Raw genomic sequence first — 13158 nt, forward strand, 5'->3', positions numbered from 1 at the left:
ATATATATATATATATATATATATATATATATACATTTACATGTATACATATATATATATATATATATATATATATCCCCCTCTCTACACATAGACGCACACATACACACCTACTTACCTACAAATAGGTAGGTAGGTGTGTGTGAGCGTGTGCATAAAACCATTTATCCTCTTTTCGAGGCAGTAATGGGTAAGGACCCCCTTCGGTCATGACTGACCATGGGATTGCACCTAGAAAGTTACCCTCCGCGGCACAAGTCCAGGCAAGGTTGTTTATGGAAGACCAGCAAGGGAACGGGAAAGACCGATACAGCTTTGCACCAGTGATGTCGCAACACATTTCTACAGCTGAATGAACTGGAACAACGTGAAATAAAGTGTCTTGTTGAGGACAACACACAGCCCGGTCCACGAATCGGACTCACTACCTCATGCGCCCAACGCTCTAACCACTGAGCCCTCAAAGCATTCTGGAATGAACGTATCAAAACAAACCAGAGGTATAACTTGTTCCGTATGTATATAGTGTGATTAAATGGTATGATCTACTGTTGACAGAGAATACAGAACCACCGATATACAACAAAAAGCTCGGTTATTGGTATAATGATGCTACCGATGCATCTTTTCAATAACCAGTACACTTCGTTCTCGATTGTTCAGTCCAGTATTAGCAAGTTACTGATGCATCATTAGCTGTCTTCATATTTTCAATCTATTTTTGGATCAATGGTCTAATATGGTTTACTATATGTTTTGCTTGTTTTTGTATTTTCAGATTTGCCATGGTGGTGAAGTACCTAAAGAATTCTATTTGGAAAATACCGAAGACTTCGAAACTATGGAAACCATTACTGTTGGAAGTGGTGATAAGATTTACATTGAATATGAAATCGAAAAGGAAGACAGTTTCCTTAAGTAAGTAGAAGACATACTAAAACATACAAAACACTCACACACACACTCATTTCATAAATACATACATACATACAGGCATATCCAATCATGCACATATACACATACACATATGTGAATGTATATGTGCATTTACTAAGAAATACCTTACATATATATACACACACACGCACTAGTATTGGGATTCCTCTTAGCCCATTTTTGTCTCATTTATGCAAACTACTTTAGCGATAGATGTGTTCTGCTTTTGTATTGCTTTTTTTATATATATCTAAGAGTCTCGTTCTGCCGAAGATAAGGAAGAGCAACTGCTGTACTGATGATGTTTATTGAGGCAGAAAGACATGCCTCCTCCCAGCTGTCCTCTTGCCTGCATACAATCTTCTATATCATATATATATATATATATATGAATATATTAATGTACAAAATATATTAATGAATGTACAATGTTATATATCCATCACGGCTGATCTTACAAATCGATTTCGCGCTAGGAATACAATGGAGTGTTAGGTAACAATCCCATTATATAACCTTACGCTCCTCAGAGTTAGCCGATATGGAATGGAATATGGCGACTGCTCCATATTCCCTTATATGTGTATATATGAATATATATTTATAGGTATATATGTATGCGTGTATACAGAGATGCTCCTCGACAGGTCAATTATATGACATTTTTGTTACCTAATTTAAGTTTGCCTATTTAGGCGGTCAAAAGTTGTGCTATCAGTTTGGTGTAATGGTAAAGAAAGCTATATATTTACAGATGAAACGTTTTAATCTCACAATGTTACAGTTTCTACTACTATTATTATCATCATCATCATCATTATTATTATTAAGGCGGTGAGCTGGAAGAATCGTTAGCACGCCGGACAAAATGCATAGCGGTATTACGTCCGTCTTAACGTTCTGAGTTCAAATTCCGCCGAGGTCGACTTTGTTTTTCATCTTTTTTGGGGTCGATAAATTAAGTACCAGTGAAACACTGGGATCGATGTAATTGACTCATCCCCTCCCCCAAAATGGCAGCCCTTATGGCAAATTTTGAAACCATTATTATTATCATCATCATCATCCTCATTATTATACGTATATGCATACATGCATATAGGTTCAAAATTAATCTCACGAATAACATGAAAAAGACAAAGTCAACAAAGATATGTTTAGTCTTACGATCGTCGAAGCATAACCCCCATTGCAATTACCAAAGTAGTGCTGAGAAAATTACGAAGTAAATGTATAGGATTTTACAGTGATTGGTGAAGAAGGTTAAAATTGTTTAAATAATAAACAATTCGATGATGCCTTCAGCATAAAAAACAATAAAGTTAGTGCTAATATATTTTATGTAGACGTCTTAAGACAATTTTATGTTGAGGAAAAAATAATATTCAATGGTTAATTTTTTTTCTTTTTTCTTTTTTCAAATATAGTAAACATTCATTGGTTATTCTGTAAACACTGTTAAATTCTTACTCCAACCGATATCCAATATACTTGATATTTTTTCATTATTACTTTGGTAGGTACAGTGAAGTTTATGCTTTACCGTACGATTTTAATAAAACCGAAATATGCCCAAATTTGTCTCTGGTACATACCGAAAATTTAAAATTATGTTAGTTAATGGCTAATATTGCTTATTTCCATTAGCTTTTTAATTTTCGCTGTACTAAATATCTAACACTAATCTGCCTGTTGCTTTTCATAAGGATGGCACCTCTGAGCAAATGTATCTATAATCGACTAGATAAAACATCTGACTTTTATTCTATGGATCATGAGATAACAACCCGCTGAAACTGTTACATTAAGTGCTTTGAATAAATCACTTGACTTGAATAGCCTTACTTCAATACTTGTTTTGTATTTTACCCTGATTTTCAATCAGTTATTGCTTCACTGCTTGTGCAATAGAATTAAACAATGCAGTCATTGCATAGAGTGCTTATAACAATACCTCTATCTTCTCCTAACTCAGTAACTATATCATGTTGTTTCCATATTTCCAATGTTGGCTTCAGTCACTATTATTTTGTTCTTATGTTCATGATAGCTAAAGCCGAACCTTTTGTTGCTACAATAAAACACGAATTTTCGTGAACGAATAGGAGATCCACTCAGTGGTTATTCGAATTAGTAGAAACAACTGCAAAATCTCTTTCAAATCACACTTTTATGTCTTCAGAAAAGATTTTCACGATGAATAATGTAATCCGAAGTAGATTATACATTAAACAACTGAAAGAGTAGTTATGGCTGGAAAGCCTTTGGTCATCACGACCAACTTGAAATTAATCAGTTTCAGCGATGCTGCACCATTTGCCATTCCTAGGATATGAAAAAGTGGCCATGTTGGTATCATTGCAATATTTATGCAAAGCGAAGTCTACGTGAGTCGTAAATTGGAGTTTCTCACTCCCATTCTACAATCATCATTGTAATCATCATCGTAATCATCATCATCATCATCATCGTCATCATCATCATCGTCATCATCATCATCGTCATCATCATCATCGTCATCATCATCATCATGTGTGTGCGTGTATCTAAGTAAACACACAGAGACTCCATTAAGTAGATCGTAGGAACTTGTGTTGTTCCTCACACATACAACATTAAGAGTCTTTACTATATAATGAACATTGTTACAGCATAAGTCATGATTTGCTCGAAACTGCTGGTCAAGATATATACTGCTGCGTATCTCCTTTTATTTTTTTGTATGCTTTATTCTGTACTCAGTATTTTGTATTGCATACAGATATACTCATTAAGCCTACTTGTATTTATCTGTCTTTACACACACACACACACACACACACACACACACACAGATATATATATATATATATATACACAAGGGTTTCTTTCAGTTTCCGTCTATCAAATCCATTCACAAGGCTTTGGTCGGCCCGAGGCTAAAGTAGAAGACACTTGCCCAAGGTGCCACACAGTGGGACTGAACCCGGAACCATGTACCTGGTAGGCAAGCAACTTACCGCACAGCCAATATATATATATATATATATATATCATGCAAATAAGTAACAAAGATGTCCAGGTTTCATTGCATTACGGCTGTTTCAAGCGGTTCCATTTAATCGATCAATCAAACGGTCATAATGCACTGACACGTGGACATCTTTGTAACTTACAAAACGCTTCTTGATGAACTTACTCTACTAATAGAATATGTACACACCTGGTATCAAAACTTAATTTTAAGTTGCTTTTCCATGTTGACCTTAACAGGTAAACTCTGTCACTCTCTCTCTCCCTCTTCCTATATATATGTATGTGTACGTATGTACTTTTGCTTGGTTTGTGTGCGTGCTGTATCGAGGGGAAGAGGCGGTGAGATACTTATTAGAATAGCATCTCTCTAACAACGTCATATCAGTGCATGTGATTTAAACTATTGTTTATTTTGTTCATTTATTTCATTTACTTTTTTATCTTCTTTAGATGGGAATACAAAACTGAAGAACACGATATCGGATTTGGAGTTTTTAGAAAGAATGGTGACGACTGGGAAGAGGTTGTGCCTATTCAGAGAACTGACTGTTCCATCATGACTCTTGATGGCAGCTACAAATGCAAAGATCCCGGAACATGTAAGTAGTATTGTTGGCGGTAATGTTGGCTGAGGTGGTGATGGTGGTTGTAGTGGTGGTAGTTGTCTTGTTGTTGGTTGCGGTGACGGTGGTGATGGCAGTTGTTGGTGGCGGTGGTGGTTGTGATGGCGGTTATGATTGTTGTTGTTGTTAATAGTGGTGGCGGTGGCGGCGGTAGTGTTTAGCCTCAGTTCAGTGTTTATCCGACCAGCAGAAATATGATATAAAAACATAAGTCTTCTAGCCTCGATCGCAGTTAGATTTAAATGAAACTTGAGAATTTGTATCTAGCATTGCCTTATCTAGTGAGTTCTCGTCCTTTTTTTAAACCGAAGTGAAAGGTTTCAGAGGAATTTGATTGCAACTTCTTGCGCATCAATCAACTGCATTGTGGCTCCTTTAAGGGATCATTTGTAAGTACTTTGCATTTACACCTAGAGAACACCATCATTTACAAGGCTCCTTTAATTAAATGTTATGTGATGGAAGCGGTAGAGAGCTGAAGTAAACGTTTTAATGTATTTAGCTTCGACCGCCTACATTATACGTTCAAATCTCTTTCGGGCCCAACTTTGCTTCTCACTGTTTTATGCCGATAAAAGTATTATCAGAAAATTGTTGAGGCCGATTCAGTGGATTATACAGATTTTTGATCTTGCACCAGTGTGAGAATTCAACGCCTTACAGGAGTCGAATGTAACTTCCTTCCTTTGATAATTTATGAGAAACTAAATTACTTATACACTGTGAATGGCACAAGAGTGCAGGCATGATTGTATGGTTAATAAGTTTGCTACGCAACTACGAGATTTCGACTTGAATCAGCTCAAGATTTGTAAGTGAGCGCTGCATCGACCAAAACTTTGTGAACATTGGTAGACAGAAAATGTTTTGATATCCAGTAGGCTTTAATCCATCGTCCGATTTAACATTATTACTATTACTTGGCACATGGATAACTTTAGCAAAGTTTAGCAAAGACTTTAGCAAAGTTTAGCAAAGACTTTAGCAAAGTTTACTCTGTTGCAAGTATTTGAGCCAGGTCACCGGTCAAAGTATAACTTTCTCCCTGCCTTCCATTAGTTTTAGAGGTCTTGAAATAATTGGTAGTTTCAATCCCAAAAGAAATCATTATTACCTATAGTTTATTGATAGGTACCTCTGATCAGTGAAAGGTCAAGCAAATTATCCGCACGAGTGTCAAGAAATATAAATAATATCAATATTAAATCTAAAAATTTCAATAGTATTTATATTAAATCTGAAATCATCCGTCTTTACGTTCTGAGTTCAAATTCCGTCAAGTGCGACTTTGTCCTTCATCCTATGAAGTCGATAAAATAAATACCAGTTGAAAGCTGTGGTTGATATAATCCGCTTAACTTCTCTCCAGAAATCGCTGGCCTTGTACCAAAATTTGAAGCTAATATTAAATCTGGAACTTCAGTCTATTTAGATGTCTTATTGATTTAACATTAAATCGAATTATCTCAATCTTAATAACATAAAAATTAAATAGATTAATGAATTATCTGATTATTACGCTTATTTTGGTCACTGGATAATGCTGATTATATTATTGTTCAGTAAGTTAAAACATCAATATTTCACCTGCAAGCAAAATAAATAAATTCTAATTTATTTTAATCAGATGATAATATCTTTTAGGAATACGTGAAATTCCTAAATTCCCATGTACGTTTCCCAACATAGAGGATATTTATGCCTAGAGGACATTGATTACCCCACACCATTCTTTTAACTAAACCATTAAAAGAGAAAATATATAATGCATATAATTATGCATATATACAATTATTACTCAAATTTGAGGGATGATTTTAATAAATTATATCGAATGTTGTAACTGGTTGGTATGTTGTCTTATCAACTCCAGAAAGATAAAAGGCAAAATCGACCCAGGCGAAATTTGAACTCAGAAAGTAGTATTTATATTGACACAATTTCGTGAAATGCAATGTACAGTGTGTAGTGAAAACTGAGCTTCTGTTTCACAGAGCCTCAGCTTGAAGTTATTTTCATTTTACTGACAACGTTTAGAGATATACCGGGCTGGATAAAAATCAACAGATGTCCTACGTACCGCCTGACACCAACAGTGAATCCTCCTCTACACTTCCATTGACAATACAGTGAGGCATAAGTGCTGTTTGTAAAATAATAGATTAAAAATTTGGTTTTCTCACAAGCTAAACTCAACAACCTTTTAGAGTTGACACTAAAATAGCAGGCAACAAAAACAATCCAAAATTTTCGATACAATTTATTATTAGAAGGGAGAAATACAATTACTGAAATTTATCGGAAACTATTTTTTCAATAGAAATCAATTTTGGTAGTAATTTATTGGAAAAATATATTTTTGTGTGTAAAAAAAAATTATTTGTACAAAGCAAAATATCTTTTATTCAGTTGGCTTCAAACCTTGAGGATATATAGAATTTCAACACAAAATATTATTGCTTAATGCTGCTTACTTTTATACTTTAAAATGTTTAAAATATTTTCTTGTTATATATGTATATATATATATATATATATATATATATATATATATATACACAGGGTGTTCCAGAAGTCTCGGGCACATTTTGACATTGAATATCTCGAAAACTATTAAGGACATAAAAGCGCACCTGATATATTCTGAAAGCCTGCAATTTCAAGCTTTTTAATGGAATGTTCAAAGATGCTCAATGTGAGCACCGTTGGTCACACAGTACACATCAAGCCGGTAGTCCAATTCTTGCCAAACACGTTCCATTCATTGCGTTGTCGATGGTTGCAACAGCTTTCGTTATTCAGGCCTTCAGTTCATCCACGTCTTTTGGAAGGAGAGGCACATAGACCAGTTCTTTCACAAACCCCCACAAAAAGAAATCGCAGGGTATGAGATCTGGAGAGCTGGGGGGCCAGGGCATGAGAACGCGATCATCTCGCCCATACCGTCCAAGGAAGGATTTTGAAAACATTAGTAAGACAATCCAGCTTGGACATTATAGTTAATTTGAAACTTAAGTAACTGAATTTGGAAATTCATTAAATCTTAGCCATCTGGACCTGCTTTAAGAATAATACAGCATTGGCTAAGTAGCCTTCATAATCTATTTAATCTGATTTATTGTAACAGCTTGGCATAGATTAATTCACATGTGTACGACGTTTAATTTAACAAATATTGTCATTGCCTTTAGCACAATATATTTTTATAGTTAAAATATCTACATCTTCACTTTGTTAATAGATGAAAAAAAAAAATTAATGAGAAATTCAGCAACGTATTACTTACTGCAAATAGTGAAGCATTAAAATAGACCAATTTCTTAATTCAAAATGCAAACAACACAATAAACGAATAAAGTGGCATACATAGATAACCATAAAACCATAGCCGTCACTCATATGCATATGTTTTTGTTTTGTTTGTTTTATTTATTACGGCCACATTTTGAGGGGGCCTACTTCTTTTGCACAGTTTGCACCATTATAGATCCGGTACCGAAAAGATAAAAACGAACATTGATGCCTCATTCCTTCGATGCCCTAAGAAAGTAGTTATTTTGCTCAATGATTAATCCGTTACTAAGTATATGCTAAGGGAAAATACGTTCGTTATCCATCCAGTTGTTCCTTAAAACATTGGTTTCAAATTTTGGCACAGGGCCAGCAATTTTGGAGGAGGGAGAAAGTCGATTGTATCGACCTAATGCTTTCATGATTCTGCCGGCTCACCGCTTTATTCTTCTTTAAAATATTGATTTCAAATTTTGGTACAAAGCCAGCAATTTACGGGATAGGAGTAAGTCGATTATGTCGACCCCGGTGCTCAACCAGTACTTATTTTATCGATCCCGAAGGGATGAAAGGCAAAGTCAACCTCAGCAGCATTTGAACTCAGAAGATGAGGACGGACGAAATAGCGTGCTAATGATTCTGACAGCTCACCGCTTTATTCTTCTTAGAAATATACGTTGTTTGTAAGACAGCGAGCTGGCAGAAATGTTAGCACGTCGGCATTTCGTCCATCTTTACGTTCTGAGTTCAAATTCCGCCGCGGCCGACTTTGTGTGTGTGTGTGTGTGTGTGGACCCATTTCCGAGTCGATAAAATAAGTACAAGTTGAAAACAGGGGTCGATGTAATCAACTAAATCCCTCCCCCAAAATTGCTGACCTTGTGTCAAAATTTGGAACCAACATTGGAACTTTGTAAGAAATAACACAATAACTTATACATTTTTTTTTATTTGCAGATGCCCTGTGCTTCGACAATTCTTTTAGTATGATGACTTCAAAGAATGTCCGTTATACTGCAGAAGTTATGAATCCTGAAATTGATGTTTTGAAAGAAGATCTTGATAAAATGATCAAAGACAGCACTTGGGATGAACTTTCTGCTCAAATCAATTAGATTAATATATAAATCTAAACGCACACACTAACATACATACATGCATACCCATATAAACAAAAACCTCGTTGTTAGATTCAGAGATATGTTGATAGAGAAATTCAATTCCAGCAATGCTCAAATGAATAGTATCAGTAACAACTAGGAGTTGGACATTAAAAGCAACATTAACAACGAACTAATGAGAAGCTATTTAACGAAAGTCATAAGAATTGTCCTGTTCACACGAATAAATATTTGAGTGCAAATCTTCCTCTATAGAATGTTTTATTGAAATATCTAAAGTAATTTCTATAACCTTCCGAAATATCCTTCTGAAAAATAGTACAAAACTATCTAATGATATATTGATCTGTATTTGAAGATAAAATTGATATTATGCTTCAGATATTTCAGATTTGTTTCGGCCCGTGGTGGCACATATCAACTCTAACTTTAATCCATGCCTATTTTACATGACATTTAGAACATTTTGGAGAACTTAAAGCAAAATATCATGAATTTATTTAAAATACAAAAATTTCAATAACGGAAAGAAATTCCAATCATTTGTTGTTGTTTTTTGTTTTTTCTAATATTCAATGGATCATTAAAATTAATATAATAAACTAACACTATTTTAATAATAACGATAATAATAATAATTTTTTTCTTTTATTAGCCACAAGGGTTCACATACAAAAACATTAAATGACATACAACAACATAAAAGACAAAAACTGAACGATACAATAATAGTAAGGATTATAACGCTAGTGATCAGTTATTAGCGACTTCTGAAAAAGTCGACAAATCTCCTGTTGTTACTAATACCGATGTTACTGATATCAACTTATGACAATTGTTTTAAATGCTTCCTTTTCGCTATTATTCATTTTTTTAATGTATCTTCTAAATCTTCATCCTTTCAAATAAAGATAGAGCATAAATAAATTGTTTCTTGCTTTTTTTTCTTCTTCTATTGATATGTATGTATTTCTGTTCAAATACGTCTATATGTGTAAACGCATATAAAAACGACAGGAATATAAGTTTAATATCCTGTATGGCAATTCTCTTGACCAAAATATAAACAGCTATGCAGTTGATATGAGAAATCAACAATATAGTTGTTTGAAAGTTCAAATATTTTACTCCCATAACGTAGATTTTTTTAGTTTTTTTATTTTCATTATACTGCCACATCATATTTACATTATCAGAATCATACTTTTTTTCTTATACAAACACTTTAAAACATTTTAAAATATTTTTGAATGGGTGTATGGGGAAACATACTGAATCTATTTTTTCCACAAAAATTATATTTATAAAATAAAGGCATGTCATATGTTACAGGGCGTCTTCTATCCTAGCAAATACGGTAATAAGAATTAATAAAAATTTCTATAGAACATCTGTTGGAAAGATCAACCTCTATTAAAAGAACTTGAAAAAGACGAAAAATGGATGCTTGAAAAATTTATGATGACATAGTTTCAATTCTCAGTTTATATCAAGTACTGACGACAACTTTAGTTACATGGACTTTTGGTCATATCAGGTCAAAGCTTCGACTTTATGTTTCCACTTTCAGCTAATGTGGTTTTGTGATGTATATACACTAACGCATACTCACGCATACATGTGTGTGAGTGTATACATATACATTTAAGTACATGCATACATACTAATCTGAATATATATACATTTACATACACACATACAAAAATACCATGTTGATGTTGAAATTCCCATGAAGGAGAATTGGATCTAGGTTAGAAACCGGCTCTTCCTTTATTGGCAAAAAATCTTGAAATAAAACTGAATAATGACATACATACATACACACACACACACATACGTACGTACGTACATACATACATACATACATATATAAAAGAGACAAGTCTAAAATAATGGTCATTGCATATAATTCCTTTATTAGAGCAAATTTGGCTTACAGTTGTTTCCAGTAATTATTATAGATAGGTTTACTCAATCGGTCGATTAATCAATTGAGGTGAATTGAACGACCTAAGATAATTAATGCTACTTGCGCCAAAGCCATTACTGGAAATTTTCGTGAGCCATAACTTGGGACCCTGCCAAAAGATTATTTCGAGTTCATCACTAATCTAAGTAATGTTGTTAGCCTGGTGTGCCAACAGAGAGCTTATGAATTATTTTGCCTGGATTGATAATCCCTCACTATTCGTTCTATATACAATATATACAAACATACATATATATATATATATGTGCAAAAAGAAAAAGAATGACTTCACTGTTAGTTCTAATTAGTTTAATTTGCTATTTTTTTAAATATTTTAATAATATAAATTTTAGTTCATAGATCTAGGAAGTTCTTTGTTAACTTGGGTGTGGAGATTATTTTTTTAAATTCCTTGTTAACTTTTTGGGAGAACTTTCTTACATTCGTTGTCAAACAGATCTGAGGATTTGGGGCTTTGTGATTCTATATATAGGATTTGGGTGGGTTTGGGTTTTGTTAATCAATGTGGGAGTGAAAGTAATGAATGGTCAACACAAGATACTTGATTGGGAGTGGAGTTGGGAGGTGGTGGGGTATTAAAGGAATGTTTGTGAAGCCATTTAAGTAGTTAATAGTGCAGCATGAGGACAAAAAAGCAGAGAGAAATTTAACTGGTTTAAACAAAATTAAAGATCATCGTAGGGTGCGGAATAGTGAAGTAGAGTAACCCCAATGAGCCTTTTTATGTTTTAGAGTGTCCGGGACTAGTGAAAAGAAGGAAAAGAACTGAAAGCATGGCATGACTGACATCCGCTAAACGCACTCAAGAATCAGGTGGTGGTATTAAACCTGACAGCGGATTAAGTCAACCGAATCAGAATGCAAAGAGCCAGAATAAATACCGCAAGGCATCTCGTCCAAGACTCTAGCAATTCTACCAGTCCACCATTCTAGACTACCACACGGGATTTGAATACAAAGCTGAGAGAGTCGGAACAAGCTCTGCAAGATATTTAATCCTACCTTCTAACTACTCTGCCAGATTTAGACCTAAGCTAAGTAAGCTACAGCTTATGTTTCACAATTTACAAGGACCTCAAAATAACTGAAAACCATGTACGGTTGCAATTTTTATGAGGCGTTCCTGTGTAATTTCTAACCGGGTCCTACAAACTTTATACTGCTTAGTATCTCACTATGATTTAAATCCAGCATTTGATAGGGGCAGTCAAATCGTTCGTGTTCAGTGGTTAGAAAACTACTCAGAAACACATGTGCATGCATTCAATAACACAAATGAAAGGATAAAAAAATGAAACACCATGAGTTCCAATAAAGTAAATGAACGGGGATGTTATGTAAGAGGAAGGAAAATGACCAGAAGCAGAAAAAGCATTTGTTGATGTTAAGGTGCCTTGCGGTATACATAAATTCGTAGTGTAAATGTTGATAACAATGGAAACTAACATGCAGACCGAGGTTTCAATTCCTGGTTGCGAATTCAGTGTCTCTCCTATACAGATAGCTAGAAAAAGAAGAAAACATGAAGTGCGGCATGAGGACAAAAGCAGAAAAAGAGAAAATTAACTGGTTTAGACATAATTAAAGACCATTGTATGGTGTGGGATAGTGGAGTAGGTTTTAACTAATTATTCCGGAAGTGGAGAGTAGCACTTATGAGCCTTTTTATGCTTTTAGAGTGTCTGAGACTAATGGAAAAAAAAAAGGGAAAGAATTGGGGGTATGGTATGAATACGTGCAACAGAATGACAACCGGTAAACGCACTCAAGAATCGAATGATGGTATTAAACCTGGCAACGAATTAAGTCAACCGAATCAGAATGCAAAGAGCCAGAATAAATACTACGAGGCATCTCGTCCAAGGTTCTAACAATTCCGCCAACCCATCACTTTTGATGACAGGTGGATCTGTAGTGTCAGATCATGAGTTTGGCGAGTAAATCTTCTAATGTCCTTGTTATGGATATTACTGAGACTTACCTTCAAACATTCATCCAAATACCAGCTCTTTCTTTCTTCCTTTCTTTCTTTCTCTCTCTCTCTCTCTCTCTCTCTCTCTCTCATTCTTTCATTGTTCCTCTGTGTGGAATGGTCTTGTACCTCCACCTCTTGAGCACTCCCAACTCTCTTTTATCTCTTTCTGCTGTCACCCATATTGCGTCCACGTACCCCAGGCTCTGC

General features: G+C 34.6%; 1 protein-coding gene across 2 annotated transcripts in view; it reads left to right on the forward strand.

The window, feature by feature from the left end:
- The window catches only part of LOC106868441 (retinal-binding protein), a 29499-nt gene extending 19586 nt beyond the window's left edge, over window positions 1-9913 (forward strand). For both annotated transcript variants that reach the window (XM_014913717.2, XM_014913718.2), the window contains 3 exons: window positions 779-918; window positions 4402-4550; window positions 8823-9913. In XM_014913717.2, the coding sequence (XP_014769203.1) occupies window positions 779-918; window positions 4402-4550; window positions 8823-8980 (447 nt within the window). In that variant the 3' untranslated portion in view covers window positions 8981-9913. The remainder of the gene's footprint in view (window positions 1-778; window positions 919-4401; window positions 4551-8822) is intronic.
- The last annotated feature ends 3245 nt before the right edge of the window (window positions 9914-13158 follow it).

This window comes from Octopus bimaculoides, chromosome 1 (genome assembly GCF_001194135.2).
Source record: "Octopus bimaculoides isolate UCB-OBI-ISO-001 chromosome 1, ASM119413v2, whole genome shotgun sequence".
Lineage (NCBI taxonomy): Eukaryota > Metazoa > Mollusca > Cephalopoda > Octopoda > Octopodidae > Octopus > Octopus bimaculoides.